The 18,045-nt window shown below is 37.8% G+C and overlaps 1 protein-coding gene and 1 long non-coding RNA gene across 2 annotated transcripts in view; one reads left to right on the forward strand and one right to left on the reverse strand.

Moving 5' to 3' along the window:
* The window catches only part of LOC117811281, a 39,423-nt gene that overhangs the window by 12,900 nt on the left and 8,478 nt on the right, over nt 1-18,045 (forward strand). The gene's annotated exons all lie outside the window — the stretch shown is intronic.
* Nucleotides 13,605-16,748, reverse strand: LOC117811276 (homeobox protein Hox-D9b-like). Its single transcript, XM_034681450.1, has 2 exons — nt 15,963-16,748; nt 13,605-14,438 (listed from the first exon to the last, which is right to left on the reverse strand). Exons 1-2 carry the CDS (start codon nt 16,651-16,653, stop codon nt 14,194-14,196), a joined length of 936 nt encoding a protein of 311 aa, XP_034537341.1. The 5' UTR covers nt 16,654-16,748; the 3' UTR covers nt 13,605-14,193.

Here is an 18,045-nt window from a genome sequence, read left to right on the forward strand (position 1 = left end):
AATAAGATTTTATTTTTAAGGCAAAACATCAGATGTCTCTATGTTTGTCTGGAGGTCTTCCAATATTACTACACATTTTTTTAGGTGTAATTACTTGTATTTTGACTGCTATAATAATAGAAGGAAAGGTGCTCGTATCCGACTGTGTGCTGGGTATACAGTATCCTATATGAACGGACCCAAATCCGTGCGTAAAACTGACAATTCTTATGCGTAAAACCAAAGTCTTCATGCCGTCACTATCATTCGAACCCCCGTGTGTGTTGTGCTGCAGTTCTTTCTTCCACAACAAGCAGAGACTAAACGCAGCTTGCATTTTCCCGGATGTTTCTGGAATGTTGTTTGGAGCATTTGTTTCCTGCTTTGATTTCCGTAAATGGGGAGCAATAAAACCATAAAGCGGCTCTGTGAAAACACTGCGCGTCTGTGTGTGTGGCTGAGTGTCAGCTCTGCGGCTGCTGGGGGACATTTAGGTGTCAAAACAGTGGCTTACACCGAACCACTTACATCACAGAGGGTTAAAATACAATCTTTTAAGAAACACGCACTCTGTCCATGGTAGTTATGTGGTAAGGGTGATAATAAGGCAATAATTAAATGAATAGTTATGAAAAATACCAAAGATAATAAATATAGGCATGATTTTTAAGAATAACACGATGTATTTTTATAACTTGCAACAATCAGCAGTATTTTCTCGTATTTTTGGTTGTGCCCGTGAGATTTAATTTATTTAATTATTGCTCAGCATGCAGTAAACACAATTATTTAATATGCAGTGTCACCAATACGTGTGCCTTAGCTCACAAGGTTTTCAGAGTTGAAGTCTAGTATGAAAAGAATCCGTTTTCTTTCTGTTTTTTTAATCAACAAAGTGTCAGCGCGAGTTTTAAAGCCACTTGAATCCGTGATTTATAGCGCCTCGGCTTGGCGTCCTGCCTAATAACACCACCCAGCTGCTGGATCATGAAGACAAGTCCCCACCACCACACAGAAACGTCCGAGGACAACGGACCGAAATCGCCCTGTTCGAGGTGCATTCAAGGTAACTGGGAAACAAGAACTCTTGCGACCTCAAAGCTGAGGGAAGAGGAATCTGATTTGATGATGGTGTAATAGGCTATGCGAGTCTGAAAGCTCACAGAGCTCATATCAGTTTTGACGCTGCAGATGAAATCATTGAATCGTTAGCGCCACCTAGTGTCAAGAAACAGCAGCACCAGCTCTAACCTGTGTGCAGACACTGAGGGATGCTGCAGGACACATACGCTGACTCATCTAAGGATATGGGCAATTACCCTCCCTTTCTAGACAAAGAACAAGGATGGTGTTTTTCTTGAGTGGGTCGACGTTTCACTGAATCTGTTTGGAGAATTTCTCGCTCAGTATTAGTTGCTGTGATTGCACCTTATACCTTCTAGATTTAAACGCGCTCCATAGACAATTTTAATAACATAATTCAAATAGGCTTATTAAACGTACAAAACAGGGTAACTACGATGGCTTTGAAGTTCCTGTCCGCACTGCATCTTTTATCACTCATTTTCTGACTGGCAGCACCCCCTTGTGGCTCATATTAACAATAGCATGGTGGTTTAAAAGTGCAATACTATTACTTGAACGTCCACCAGCATTGTAATCATTTCAGATTTAAAGCCATCATCTTAAACCACCAGTTATAGAAACCACCAAAATTAGATTTGTTATGAGTTATTTTCAATCCAATGGTAAATTAGTTTACTGTAGGTTAAAAAAACCCTAATGAGTTAGAAAACAAAAACACATTAATTTGAATATCTGATGTTGATAAAAGAATAGAGACGGTTGTCTTAACTCATCTTTTTTTGTTACCTGTATCAGATGATCTGCTGTCCTTTAAACTGCTCAAGCTGTGAGTTCTGAAAAATAAGCAAACAACAGGAACAGTATCAGTGAAATGTTATCGATTACCTTTCTGAATTACATGTAGCTCTGCAGCTAATACTCAATTTAGTGCTCAATCTGCTGATTCTTTTCACGTTAATTGATTTATTGTTTTGTTTACAGAAGCAATTTCCTGGAGCCAAAAGTAACCCTTCAAATCAAGTCCAAAACACAATGTTTCTTAATTTACTCACAGTTAAAAAGCTTTAACCAACAGACATTTGACAGTTTTACTCCAAAAAAGACTGCCAAAAAATAACTATTATTTTCTCTTAAGTTTTGACAGACTCATTAAGTAATTGTTTTAGCTTCTATGAAACAGTGTGGATAAATCAAAGACAAGCAATAACAGAGACTCTCTTTTTAATTTGTGATCTGTTTGTTCAGGCCCTTGAAACAAACCTGCAGGCTGTTTTCTTCTTTGTGGGTCTGATCCTGAAGCCTCTGCAGCTTCCTGCAGGGAGAAGGAGAGAGAGAGAGATGTGCTTTTTTAGTTAAAAACTCGAAGAAGACACATCTGTACGTTTCTGTCTTTGTTCCTGTCTCTCTCTCTCAGGCTCCTTTTCTGTCTTTCTGTCCATCTTATGCTTAAAATTTAATGTCCGTCTCATTCTCTGCATCACAGTCTTCCTTATCTCCTTTTGTCTCTTTGTTTCTCCTTCTCTTACACACAGACACATAAACGCACACACACATGCACACAGATTCCCTGCTGCATTGCAGTAGGTTGTAAATACTGAGTGCCAGCTGAGCCTGACTGAGCAGCGCCAGTGAAATACTGTCTTTGTTCCTATCTATCTCTCACACCCCGCCTTCTGCACTGCTGACAAAAAAAAAGAAACATAAAATTTGAAAAAGGGAGTAAAATACTGCCTCTTTGTCTGTCAGACACCCTCAAATAAAAAAGGGAACGTCAAAAGAAACAAAAACATGGATGAAAGGATTCCCTCTGTCCTCTTCTGTCCATCTGTCTGAGTACGTTTTATTGGTTGGGAGGACAAAAAAATCTGTTTCTGCTGCCTCTAAAGGTTTTATTTAAAGCTGTTCAAGAAAAGATAACCAGACAAAGAGGAGAAAGTAAAAATTTAAAGACACATTTTGTGATCTGATTCAGAGGACAAATAATCCAACTATCTAGAAAGCTTTCCTTTTTTGAGCTTTTGTATGAATTGGAAGGTCACACTACTTCTATTTATAGTTGAAGGACACATATAAAGTCACTTAGTGAAATAAAAAAAGCAAAACTGCTTATGTATATGCAAATATACAAAGTCAAATGCATGCACGTTCATATTATTAAATATTTATTTTGCACTGGTATGAGGAGTACACTTAGAGAGAAGGTCCTCATACCAGCGTCATACATCTTTAACCTTTCTTTATGTTCTTGAATGTAGCGTAGGCATGTATTTGACTCTAGGATACAGACGTTCTGTCTCAGACTTTGATATTACAATGTCACTTAAGGTTTTCTGAATCAGGCCTGAAAATTTTCATCAAATACCCCTGTGTTATAAAAAATGAAGTTCTCTTTTCTCTCCTTAAGACTGGATTTGAAGATAAACACAAGTTCTCTGAAGACAAGCTTGTATTCTTTTACCCCCAAATATTTTCAACCAAGTCACAAGTCACGTCATAATCCTGAGGGTCGATATGCCTTGGCCAACAGCACTGGATACAGATGCATTCAATTGTACAACACATCACCAAATGACAGTCTGAACACATTTTTGAAAATCACCATCGAAAGTGAAACCAGCCTCCCATTTGCATACATGGAACTGAAAGGCAATCGAGCTGGTGCAAGTGTGCAGCAGCAGAAGCAGCAGCAGCACTATAGTAGTAGTAGTGGTGGTAGAGGTAGTAGTATTGCATTAGTAGTTCAATGTAACCTAGTGTATTGTTACAATGATACATTTATATAATGTTTTATATCCTATATCATAAAAGCAAGCTTATACCAGTTTAATTTATTTATTATGCAACACAGTTGAAGCTCATTGATGCATAGACAGAAGGCATATCAGGACATTGAACAGTATTTTAAAGTTCACACATCTCCATATCTAGGCTTAAGTAGTTACTGCATATTATGTCTTCGTTTCTCACCGTCATGAGTGTTGAATTCCAGTTCAGTGCTGGTACCTGATGATGGGAGCAGTCTGCAGGACTCCATTTTCCTCTGTAGCATCCTGACACCAAGAAAGAACATCATAATAGTTTAGATCAAAACGAAATTGTAGTCCGAAAAGACATAATAGAGTTTGTTAAATCGGACAAGAAAGGAGAAAAAAACATGCGATCAAATCTACGTGTCTGCTTACGTCAGTGACGATTCGTTTTTCCCACAGCCTCTCGGTGATAAAACGATATTTATGTCCAATGTGTTTTATGAAGGTATGTCTGCTCTGCGCGTTTGAACGCTAACTGATACGATTTAACGAACAAATTAGAAAGACTGAGTGTCAATGGGATGCACTCTACTGAATTAACAAATACAAATATAGAGACAGACCGTCTAAAGGAGGCGCGCCTCTGCCGAGGAATCAGTTCTGCGCCACCGCGAGCGCGCGAGGTAAAAGGCTGAGAGGGGAAGGTACGCACTGCACGCGCACACATGATCGTCAGCGACCAATGGCGGCCAGGGTTGGCTCGTAAAACCTTTTTATGGCCTGGGTGAGTGTGTGTGTGTGTAAATCATACAGAGTGAAAACGGAATCTGTGGCAGATGCGCTCAAGAGAAGGCTGCACTTTCAAATAAACAAACCCACTCGTAAATACGCACACACACACGCACACACACACACACACATGCACGCACGCATGCACGCACGCACGCACGCACGCATACCAATCACGCATGCACATAATACGATGGCCAGCATCAATTTAATACTTAATATAGATAAATATATGGATACAAATTAAAATGTTTCATAGAAAGGGTCTGTCACGATTATTTGTATTTTTATTTGGTGCATTCTGTACACAAATGAAGCGAAGACCACTGATTGAAAAGGCAGCCTATCAGAGATCTAGCCTATATTTCGTATAGGATCATTTGTGTCTGGCCATATTACAACACTTCAATGCATGTAGATTAAAATTATATTTTGACCTGATTCTCTAAATCTGGCAGCATTTTAATCAAAGTATTTCATGGAAATAAAAAACGAAGAATTTAATATCAAAAAGAAAACGGAATAGGCAGCAGAACTAGGCCTACAGACAAATAGCCTACCCTGCTAAAGAAGCCTACAGACCAACATATTCAGATTATGGCCTATAAGATCGCATTTGATTTCAAAAAAGAAAAAGAAAAAATGTGACTCGCAGAGAAAACGCGGGACATTATTCTCAGTGTTTGTGAGGAAAATTCAACTCATTCGTTTTTGTTTTGTTTTTTTAAATCAGTAAATACACACGGTATGCATTCTCTGTCTGTTTTCCCACAACTTTTCCAACATCATGTCACATAATGTACAGAACGACTTGTACAAACGAGGATTAAAGGTGGTATAAAATGTTAATTTAAGTGTTACGTTTTCTTAAATATTAAAATTATTCCTGGTTGCTTTAATGAAGCATTATTAATCTCACAACTGTATATCCATGCAGTTAGGCCTACTGTATATTAGCTCCTTAAACCTGCAATCAAGTATTATTTTGGCCACTTGGGGGCAGCAGAGTCACAATGAACACTGACATACCATCATCATATGAGGACCATATTAGCAAAAGATTACAATGTATGCTCTAGTAGCTTTTTTCACCCTGTTTTGTAAGGTTTTTTATTATCATTATCTATTGTATTTTGTTTACTCGTAGGATTTTTGGCCCCTATGAAAAACCTTAGTGAAATATCTGGCTCTTTATTTGCTAGATTTTCCATAGTGCACCATAGCACCATTACCATGTAGGTCCCAAGTAGGTAGTTAATGTGTTTTTAGAGCATTTCCCTGAAAACAGCTGCCTGCTGTGGCATCTAATGTGGCATCGCTATCAAAACAGTGAGAATGAACCAACCCAGACAGCTAAACCATGAGCTGCAGTTTTTCTGCAAAGCTCCACAAAGCTGAGGAGAGCTGCAGATTCAAGTTATAATCCACTGTAGTTTTAGTTCCCTGAACAACACCCAACATATTTTAACATTGTAGGAGCAGAGTATCGTATACGTTTTTTTACTGAAGAAGAATAAGCAGTGATCTTTGCAACCAACCTCCCCTGTTTATGCTGCACCTGCATTTGACTGCAGTAGAGTCACACTCCATCAACAGGGGGAGGACTTGGGTGTTGTAGGAAACTAATAACATTATAAATAGCCCAAAAGCCACCATAAGCTTAGGTAAATTGCATTTGTATTTATAAGAGCTGAATAAATATTCTGATCATGCCATAGTAGTTTCATTTGAATGATTAATACATGTTTTTTTCATTCTGTATTGACATGGTTTTTTATTTGAAAGCAGCTGCAATAAAACCCTCACTCCTACTAATTTCTATTCTAATGACAATGCCAGACTTATTTTTTTGAAGAGGAGAAAAACAAGAGAAAGGGACAGAAGGAAAGGAATGCTGCATATAAGTCAAAACTTTTGATTAACTCCACCACTTGGTGATACATCGTCTTTGTTTTTGTTTTGGTGAAAGATTTATGATTAGACTTTTTATAACCACGAAGCTCTGTGTGAACATGAGCAGAATTATGAGTTGACAACATTTTAATGCCGGCATTTATTTAAAAAGCCTGTGATTTATGTCATAGTTAATCAGCGGTGAAAGAGAGTGGGCTTTTTATATGACAAGATACACACTGTTAGGGTTTTACAACAGGAGCATTTTTTTTCATGCTTTTCTCATTTTCCTTTTGGATATTTGTCGTTCCCTTGAATATGAAGTGATGGCTTATGTTTAAGACGCTCTGCAAAACAAGGGTGGGGATGGGTCACAGTTTCAATCCATGCTTTAATGATTTTGTTTTTCTAGATTTATTTTAATTATGTCACTGTACTTTTTAAAATCAGTATTAGAAAAGTAAGTTTTATTTTAAAGAGGCAACAAAACAGGGAGTAGCTTCAGACACCTCTGCTCCCATGCAGATACCAGTATGTTATACAATTTCTTTATATAGATAATTGAGGTACATGTTTTATAATTCAGTGTAAGTCTGCTGTCTGGAATGAACAGGATCAGTTAGAGGAGTAGCATCTCCATCCATGCATCATTTGTGATTCAGCATTACAAAGTGGCACGTCCCCTTTGCAGCATGTCTCCCTTTTCCACAGTTCTACTGATTGGCTAATATTTAAAGATAGACAGGGGAATTGTGTCACTGAGTAGGAACATGAAGTTCTTCATTATCTTAAATTAAAGACTGTAAGCTTTTCACTTGACGACAGCTGGATTTATGAGCGTAATCTTAATCTCCAAGTGGAGCAACCAGCAGGCTGAATGTCATGGGGTATAGTGTAGTAGTCACTGGCTAAATTAGAATTGGACTGTTACATCAAGAAGTATGCACAGATAAATTATGTTAAAATTGAGTGTGTGGAAGAACTCCAACTGTAGTGTAACCAAATACACAGTTTTGAGACTTGACTTCCTGTTGTCTTTTCACATCAAAATCTAGTTCAGCTCCACTGCTAATTTCAGTGATTTCACAGATTTAGATGTTACTTTTTTGTTGATGATGATAAAGGAAGGTCTTAAATTGTTTGGTTGCTTCATTGTAGATGTTCCTTATTTTACTAAGATAAAATAAAATAAAAACATACTTATTTACTTTTGTGTATTGCCTTTACACTGCTTGGCAGTACCTGCATCCAAATGGACTTGAAGCACTTTGTTACTCTTACTGATCTTGTTTCCTCTTGTCTAGATTTTTGCTTGTGTTGTTCTTGTTCTCCTATGTGCATCACTTTGGATAAAAGCGTCTGCAAAATGACATTATAACATTGTAACATTGTAACTTTTCACCCTATCAGAAAATATTTGAAGAATTTATAGGCCTAAAAATGTGCTAGCATAAAAGTACCAAAGCCATACTTGAAGAAAAGCTTAAATCCGGCTTAACTAATATTAAGTTGTTTGCTTTTCATTTTTTTTAATCAAGTGGCAGAAAACAAACAAGCACTTTGAGGGTTTAATATGAGCACTGGGTAATTTAATGGAACTTTCTAACATTTTTGGAAATATAACAAGCTAAAAACAATCAAATGGTTGGCAAAAAAATAACCAGCTGATGAAAGACAAAACAAAAGCTACCCACCTCGTTTTAAATGAATGCATATATGGACAAAAAATATGTGATGATATAAATGAATAATACTCAAAGTGGACTTTTTTTTCTCTGCATATAGCTTTCTTCTCTTTACTGCGTTTCTCTTATATTACACACATAACTGAGATGCACAAGTCTGTTTAGCGTTTGTCTGTGTGAGCATTTTTAGGATGACGTCATTACCTCTATCACATTATGTTCCATTGGAATTAGAAACCAGGCCGTTTGATGCAGAGAAGACTGCTGTACTTTACACCGCAGACCAGCCTGTGACGCACCTCCACTGCTCAGCAAATCCAGCACTGCCACCCAGTGGACAAGTTGGTAACTACCTATACACGCATCAGAGCTGGTTTCTTTTTTCAGATGAGTGTTTTTCATTGGTTTTGGTTCTTAACCCTTAACATATCTTACATTTTTGTTTATGTGTGGTCGAGGCAACATAACTCACGGTGCCAGTTAAACGAAAAAGAAGATTTTTAAGCATGTAGTACATTAGATCCCACTTTGAAACTGCACGTTGAATTAATCAATTTGGAACGACGCCATAAATAAAAGAAGATCCGGTGTTGTATTATAGTATCAAGGCTAAAGGTTCCTATTGTTTTTTTAAACTAACTGTCAAACTACAGATGCTCCTTTACGAGTAGCGCACTAAACCCTGCTCCACGAGTCTTTTTGATCTGAATATTCCTTTTGCACGAAGCTGGCCTCCACGGTGAATTCATTTCACATGATTGCAGACATTGTTTGGGGAACAACGTTTAATCGGGGACGATAATTTGAACATTATTGCATCCTGTTTAATTTTGCCAGCACAATAAATAGCCTATTCCCTTTGTTGTAGTTGACTTTTAATGCGCTTATTGACATCGTTTCATTTCACATCAAAGTCGAAGTTAAATCTAACAGGACTTCATTAAACCCGAGTATCCAGATGTGTTTGTGGTGCTGATATAATATAATTTTCAGTGCCTACTTTATTATTTACCGGATTTTTTAAATGTATTTTTTTGTTTCATCTCGATGTAGGCCTATTCGACTTGAAAATGTAGGTGTAAGGCCAAGCCTATTTAATTTGTTCAAGCAGTATTGGATGTTTGGCATAATTCAAATGAAGAAGATTTGTATTTTTTGTCATCTTCATTTCAATTTAATAAGCTTATATGTAAAGTACATTGGAGCTCATCAATATTAAAAGATCTCACACACCACGTGCGTAAAAATCCTGCAGTGACACTCCTTTCCGAAAATGAGACGAGATTATTTTCCCAGTCCTTCATTATAGCAGAGGAGCAGAATAGAGTTAATCAGACGTTTATATAAAAGTGTTAAATTACACGGCCTAAAATTAAGGTGGTTTTTTTCTAATTTTAATCACCGACCTAAAACGCTTAGGTCGCCAGATTGTTCGAAACACGTAATATCCAGACTCAAACCTCAAAAGGCCTGGCCGCTTTTGTTTTAATTTGATGTCTAGTGAAATTTCCTGTGTTTTGTGCTCATATGGTGAGTGGAAACGTGATTGAGGCTGTCTGGTCTCATCTGCAGACAATGACATTAACATTTAGAAAGACAGTTGACGCTCCAAGGCAGGAAAGAGTGTCCAATAAAACCATATAGTCACTGGGACTGTCTGGGCTAAATGACTTTATGGTACCTCTCTCTCTCTCTCTCTTTCCCCTTCTCTTCTGTCTCTCTGTCTCTTTCCACCTCTCTGTCTCTATGTGTCTGTGTGGGGAAAGTCACGTTTATTCTCCAAATGCATGCTGTTGCTTTATGACCCTGCAGTAGGATGAGCGCAGGCTGGGTTATATGGAGGCTATAAACGAGGGAAGCTACGAGGCTATGCTCTGACTTTGACAAAACAAAGACGCAGAAATGTCTCTCGCTGTGGACCCAAACTCAGACTGCATACCTGAGAGCATTCAAACACCTTGACGGTCCAAGAAAAAAACTGAATACATTTTATCATTGATAGAATCCTGTGACTCTTTTTACGCATGAGATACCGCTTTTCTGGTGTTGTTGTCTCGTATCTTACCACATAAAATCGGACTTTAGTGAGACAACTATGTTGTCGTTAAAATATGTGTAGTATTCTATTCTATTCTATTTTCAGCATTGTTGCATTGTTTTGTATGCCTTTCTCTGTAGGTTACTGAAATGTTAACATCCAATACAAATCAAATCCAAACAATGGGGCTCGCACATTTAAATCAGAAAGAATAATCTAGATTAATTCATACTCTGTTTTTCACTCTTAATTTCAAAGGAAGAAGTACAAAGACAATAGCTGTAGAAGCAGTCGTTACTGGCTGATGTTATAATAATGTAATAAGGATCGTTTAGATGTCAGAAAATTTGTTTCAGTATTGAAAACAGTCATTTTGTTATTATTATTATTATTATTATTATTATTATTATTATTATTATTATTGTCGTTGTTGTGGTTTTCATTAGTAGTATTGGAAGTAGTGCTATCAGAAGTAGGCAGTTTTTTTTATATAATAGGCCCACTGCAGTAGTTGTTGGTAGTAGTGCAAGTGTGTAAGTGACACTCACAACCATAGTAAAAGTGCAAATATCACCAGTTAATATTGTTATTGTAATGTCAGCTATATTATGCTTAACATACTTATCATTGTGTGAAAGACACAAGTAGTAGTACATATTGAAATACAGAGGACTATCTCTTTGGAACTATCTGCCTTCATCTCTATATAACCCTTATCAACACTATCATACTTCAAAAAGCTAATTGTATCTAATTGTACATATTATGTCTTGTAAATGTACGATTATGGAATCATTTTTTTTAATGTATCAATACTGCTACTTTTAATAACTTTTGTCTAGCAAGAGGGAGGTATTTTCATAAGCCTCTTTGGAGCTTCTAACCTCCCCTGAACAATGTCTAAGATAACATTGTGTATATTGTTGTTGTCTTTTTTTATGATTTGCAAATAAAATAAAATAAAAGATAAAAATAAAAGACCACTGTTAGTTATCTTGTAGTAATACAGTCATAGTTGTAGTATTAATAGCAGGCTGGTATCATTAGTTTTATAGTGGTGGTAGCACTGGCAGCACTGATAGAAGTAGCAGCAATTGTATTTTGTCATTGTTTTAAGGTATTGCTATAAAACAAGTTTGACCACAACAACAACAACACTGGTATAAAGACTGACCAATAACAGCCTGAAACCAATGTGTCCCAAAGAGCACATCCCTCACATCAAATCACAGTAACAGACTGAAAGGACAAATAAAAAAAAAAACAGTTAAGCTTATTATTAATAATAATTATGTAGTCCATCCTTTATTTTATTTTAAAAAAGAGATCCCCACAAGCAGCATGTTGAGCCAAAATGAGCAGATGAAGGCATCATGACCCCAATCACATCACAGTATATAGGCCTGCCGCTGAGGCTAACATAGCCTGATGTGTTTCTTTTCTCCCACAGAGAATGTGTTGTGTTTGAGTCCGTCTCATCCTCGTGAAAATAGAAAAAGCACTGAAATATCCCTATAGTGTTCCTATAATATCTTCACTTGGTGTTATTGTACATTCTGAAATGTGAACAGATTGTGCATTATTATATCTATGAAATCCTTTTCTCAGTGGATGATGACAGGAGGTAACAACGAAACAGGAATAACCATCAGACTGCTGTCACACTATAGCTTAGCAATGACTGGTGAGTGTGAGTGTGAGTGTGAGTGTGAGTGTGTGTGTGTGTGTGTGTGTGTGTGTGTGTGTGTGTGTGTGTGTGTGCGGAGGAATGCAGGCATGACCATACCGTATCTGCATATTGGACTCACAGTAACAACAGAGATACATAGCAACAATGACAACAACAATAACAACAATAACAACAAATATGGCCTCTAGGTTACATGCACAGTTTATAAAAAACTAAACAAAAAACAACGGAGCTTATTCTGTTTGTGAGGAACTAAATGATAAAAGTCCTTTATGGGTATTATTTTAGGGGAGACTGGGATCGGTTGTAACACACAGAACTGCACCAGTCAGAAACAAGATAATTATGACTCGCTGTGTAGACCGCTGACTGAAGTTCCAACCTGCACTCCACTGATATATTTAGTGAAGCACGCCCAAAAATTGTATACGGTGTTCTTTTTTCAGTAACTTGCTTTCTTGTTTGGAACTGCTTTTTTTACTTTATAGTTACATACATTTCTGTTCCAAAGTAACAGCTTATCTTACACTTGATTTTTCCTCACTTTTTAATAATCTGCAACTCTGATTCCAAATACTCTTTGAATGATGTGGAAAAAATAAGGAAGTTTGCAATCATTTGTTTATCTTTTTTGAACTCTTTAAGCACCAGATAATCAATCTTTGAGCTGATGACCTCTTTTTTTGTAAATATCATTACAGTTATTACCTTTGTGCTTGCAATTTTTTAGACATGTTTAAATGGCATTTCAGCTTTTTGGAATCAAGTTGTAGAAGATTATAGACAACAATAGCGCATATTTCCCCCTATTTCAGCAAACAGAAAAAACAAAGGTTGAATTCTTAACATTATGACAGGCTGCTAACAAGAGCTAATTTAAAAGTGTTGGATACAGCAGAACCTTCAGAGCCTTAATTGTAGCATCTCACTTTATTGTTATTGCTGTTTTTGTTTGCCTCTTCAGCTTTCTAACAGAAAGAAAACCTCTATATTCAATAACCCATTTGTTAAAGTGGTTAATTCATACCCTTAAGTGGCACATTGCTGGATATTCAGGTTTGAAAGGAGTTCTTGACACTCTACAGAGGTTGTGGTCCAACATTGAATTCATCACATTAGAAACAAAGTCCTTCATAATCAAAACACTGCTCTTTGACTACATGTAGTTTTTAGATCTCTTTCACTTGAGAATGATTTCACATTGAACACCTGTTGTTGAACACTTGAAATGTGACAGATGAGCATTTGAGAGAGTAATATTATTGTCTGCCAGAAGCAACAATACTGAATAACTTCACATTGACACCAAGTCCAGCCACAGTAAATATGTCTGGAGTTCATGCAAATGACTTCATGTTACAGTGTTTGGTATCCAAAGATAATAATGTATTTCCATTAGAGTTGAAGCCAACAAAGGGTTCAGTAAATCAATTGTTACTATTCTCTTTCTTCCATTAGATACTGCTGAATCTCACCCATTAATCTCTCCAATTTTGTCTCGGTCTCGTCTCCTTTGGGCCATAGTTTACTATAAGTGTCAGGCTTCTGTTTGTTTAGGGTTCTGTTCTAAAAGTGTTTTATTTTAATGTCAAATAAACACTCTGAAACTGTTTTTCAGGACCTAACAGACAGGTGTTTGGTCATAAAATCACTCATGGGATTTATCTTTGATAGTCGCCTTGCAGTTCAGTCTCATCTGGTGCACTAGAAGCACTTTTTATGAGGACGATAGTTTTAGCACTAAATCATAAAACAAGATTCGTATTTTGGCAGAAAGCACGAGACAATTTATGTGAAGTCAAGTGTGTGTCGAGTATGTATAACTTAATGAAAGACAGATGTGTTTTTAAAAAGAGCAAAGTCTTTGATATCAACTAGCGTGTTATTTTAAATTCAATTTATGGGTCTTGCTGCAATTCTGAGCTTTATTTACAACTACCCAAGGTTACAGGTTGACTGTCTTTATTTTGTAACATGCAGATGGAAGAATTCTCTTGCAGAGTTCAGAAGATCAAACATGAAAAGGCCAAAAAGACACTGATAGGGATATATTCTTTAAAAAGAGTGGTACAACACATCCTGGTCTCCCCTGCAGGGTCTCAACATTGCAGTTTTCCAAGGCGGCCATTTTGGCTCCACAATCAGTTGCTTTACAGCTTATTTAGTCAGCTATGGTTGAAGATTTGGAGCATCTTGGGACACTTTTACCAGCTATAACCTCGCCAGAAAGTCCTTTAAAAAACACACCCCCATCCTCTTTTCTAAAGTCCTTCATTCATTCATTCAGTCATTCAAACTCCTCCTATCCCGGGTCATCAGCTTCTTCATCTTCATCCTTCTGTTCTGGAACCAGATTTTGACCTGCCTCTCTGTCAGATTTAAGAGTCCTGCCACCTCCAGGCGACGGTCCCTGGTCAGGTACATGTTGTACAGAAACTCTTTCTCCAGCTCCAGCGTCTGGTGTTTGGTGTATGGACACCTTTTCTTCCGGGTTGACTTGGCGTGGATCCAGCTGGCTGATGGATTTTCTGCAGGGGGAGACACAGGGTGGCATGGATTTTCACTTTAACCCCATAGCAATTCTCTCTGTGTGTGTGTGTGTGTGTGTGTGTGTGTGTGTGTGTGTGTGTGTGTGTGTGTGTGTGTGTGTGTGTGTGTGTGTGTGTTGTAAGAAGTTCAAAGAGTGACATAAAAATCTTAGAAAGATCCCCAGGAACAAGCTTTATGAGCCTGGAACTTCTGGCTCATTAGAAAAAGAAACAATAACACATACTCCAAACACAGCATATAAAAAAATCAAGATATTTAAATTATTATTAGTATTATTAGTATTATTAGTATTGAACCCTACTCATCCTTAGAACAAAGCCAATACAATAACATAGTTTAATTAGCACTAGACTTGTTTGTGTCTTCATTTCATCTTCCTTCATTTAAATTTGTTTTAATTAATTTTAATTTTGAACTAATAGCGGTGACAAAGTAATGTTTGTGGTTTCTGATGTTGCAAAGGCTTTTTAATATGGAAATTTTGGGGGATGCAGATTATGCCTAAAAGTAAAGCCCCAGGCTTAATCTGTGTGAGTGCAGGCAGCATTGATACACTTTGGTTTACAATGAACCTTTGACTAAAATGTAATGCTGCAATGAAAATGTTTAAATAGAAAGCAGTCAGAGAGAAATTTTGATCACACAGACATCATATGCTCAAGCTAACTCATGTATTGACACCCATCAATTGTGGATTTTGTTTTAATCTATAGTTAATTAGCTGGACTTCAGGTTGTCAAATATTTCCTAAAAAAGCTTTATCTTATATTAAGAGGATTTTTTTGTTCAGTCACAGCTATTTGAAAATATTATACGACTTTTTCTAACACACAAATGTATAGCCTATGTGATTGTATTATTTCACTATATTTTAAATTCATAAACCAATAGCTCCCTTTAACATATTGTTTTATTATTATTGTCATATACCCAGTGATGTTGTCTGCCTCAGCCTTTATATATTTTTTTATTTTGTATAATTTTAGTTTGAGACGTTTAAAAACACGCGCGCGTGCTCTTAATAAAAGTTAGATCATTAGGGTGTTTTGGCTACTTAATGCGTGCTACAATATAAACACTATACAAACACTATCTCTTTAAAGAAAAAAGAAAAAATATATATTATTCAAATGATTTGGATTGTTATTCAAAATAGGCCTACTGGAAATACTGCTTCTTTTCTTGTGGCAAAAAAGACGCCCAAGTTAATTCCCAAATCCTGCACAAACCTGATCACACAAACAGCGCGAGCGTACCTGCGTTTGCCCCACTCGTGACAAATAGTCAAATAAAAGAAATAGCAGCTTCATTATTTTAATGGGCAATGAAGTTTTATATTTAGCCGTTTACTAGACATTTATTGGGCTATAAAAGTCACACACACTTACTTACTTCTACTTAGGCCGCGTTCTCCCTCTCTGTCCACACTCACACACATTCACACACACCTGTGTATGCACATGCTAATAAACATTCCTGAGTTTGGTGTATCTGTCTTTTACCCGGGTCAAGCAGTGGTTGTGGTTTCTTCTCCTCGACCTCTTTGTTGGGCTCGGGCTTCCTCCCGAGCTCCTCCACGGTCCCGAGCCGCTCGAGGACCACCTCAGCTGGGCTGTCGAAGCTAGAATCCTCAGGGCTGTCCTCTTGAGGCGGCGGTGAACTCTCCGGTTTTACTGCCTCGTACCTCGGACTTGGATTGGAGAGGTCACCCTGAGCTGGGAGACACCCGGGAAAACTTGCTGAAGCATGTGACAGAGAGGTCTCCGAGGAGGGAGTTCCCCCCTCCCAGCAGCGGACGAATCTGCTCTCTGCTGCCGCCGAGGATGCGAGTTGTTCGGCGTGGGTCTGCGTCTGCGGGCCGTAGTACGGGTGGTGGTGGTGGCTCAGGAGGTGATGTGGATGAAAGAGGCCGGGGATGGAGACGCCGTGGTTGGACTGCAGCTGCGGAGAAGAGGACGAAGAGGATGTAGAGGTGTTTGTCCAGGGAGAAAAGCCATTTAAGCTGGCTTGTTTGTTGGAAAAATGTGAAAAATCCGGAATGTGTGAGGCGGGGGTCCCCTCCTCCTCCTCCGCTCCCCGGGCAGGCTTCGTGCAGCCGGCCGTCGAACCCTGCAAGCCTCCCGGGATGAAATGTGCACCATAGGGCTCCTCGGTCTGGAGCCCCATCATGGAATAATAATTCGTTAGCGACATGTTTATTTTATTATTTCAATAAAAAGACACTTAAGTGCGACTGTAAAACGTTAGATGGGCTAGTATAGTGGCTTACATCCTCCCCTAAAATGGTAGTAATTTTTTTTTCCTGCCCTTACCTTCTTCTCGGCTGCCCATTGGTTAATCTTTGGATCACATGGTTGGACTGTATTTACCCAGTAAAGGAGATAAATCTAATGATTCTTTTGTGCTCCGATATGTGACAGTAGGTCTGCTAGCCGGCTGCCAGCTGGCCCCGAATGTAGCATTAAGCTTTTAAAAACTCTGTAGTTGAAACACCGTTTTACAAGCTGAATAAAGTGTAGCAGGGAGCCGTTTACAAGCTTGTTTGAAGTGTGTGTGTGCGCGCGCGTGTGTGTGTTTGTAAAGTGTAACGGGGTTGACGTTACTGGGCTTTGGCTTTTCTTTGTCTGGGATTCCTTGATCTTGGATCTTGAGTTACATAGATAATATTTATTGAGTAATAGGAATGAAACTCTATATTGCAGTTCACACATAATGACTTAGCGTGGGCTTACTCGTATAACTCCAAAACAATAGAAGGCCTGTATTTTTTTTTTTGGATGGATTTGTTTTTTATCAGATCGAACCGGTTCTTATCATTTTTTGTGGTAATCTCCTTTGAAACACCACCTGTTGTCTTATTTTCTAATTAGCCTATTAACTTAATTAAAGGCCTGCTCAGTCATTTTCGCACTGACGCAGCACCTTGTCAATTAAGAGACATCCCCCCTCCAACACACAAAAACACACACACAAGCACGACCTTTCAATAAATATTAAACCTACATCAAGTCCCAATCTTACTAAATTAAAATAAACAATAAATAAAATAAAATAAATAAAGTCTCCACCTTGAAATGGGGCAGTTATTCCAAACATGTCTTTTAAATGATTTCCCTTTGGTTCTGTCAGTATATCTATCTCTATCAATTTAATTAATTAACAATCAATATAAATCCTCGGTTTTAGCGTTATATGACTTGTCTGGATTATTCCAAGGTAAAACTTTCTTCATTTTTAGCCCTATGCCACTTGATTCAACTCTCCATTCAAAGTCATTTGCTCCATCTTTTTGTGTGACAGTGCAATCCCATTTGATGGGGAAAGTGTTGACGAGTATGCTGTGGGCGTGGTTTCAGACACCAACAAACCATCCTTATTGGAATAATTTTGAACCAACTATTTTAACATAGACCTTGATCGATGTCGTTTATGCACCCTTAGCGCCATCTCCTGGTTGCATGGTGAATTTACAAAACTTTGCATTAGAAGTTTAGCCAAAAATGTATCCATAAGAAGTCAGACTGCATTTTATAGAGTCCAGGCCATGGAACATTATGTTGGAATATGTTTGATCTAAAGCCAGAA

This window comes from Notolabrus celidotus, chromosome 4 (assembly GCF_009762535.1).
Source record: "Notolabrus celidotus isolate fNotCel1 chromosome 4, fNotCel1.pri, whole genome shotgun sequence".
Taxonomy (NCBI): Eukaryota; Metazoa; Chordata; class Actinopteri; order Labriformes; family Labridae; genus Notolabrus; species Notolabrus celidotus.

Bases quoted from the DNA above. Each gene is read 5' to 3' on its own strand.
- LOC117811276 (XM_034681450.1), bottom strand. From the start codon at position 16,653: ATGTCGCTAACGAATTATTATTCCATGATGGGGCTCCAGACCGAGGAG. The intron at 14,439-15,962 runs GTAAAAGACAGA...CTCCCCCTGCAG, and splicing joins ACAACCACTGCTTGACCCGG to AAAATCCATCAGCCAGCTGG.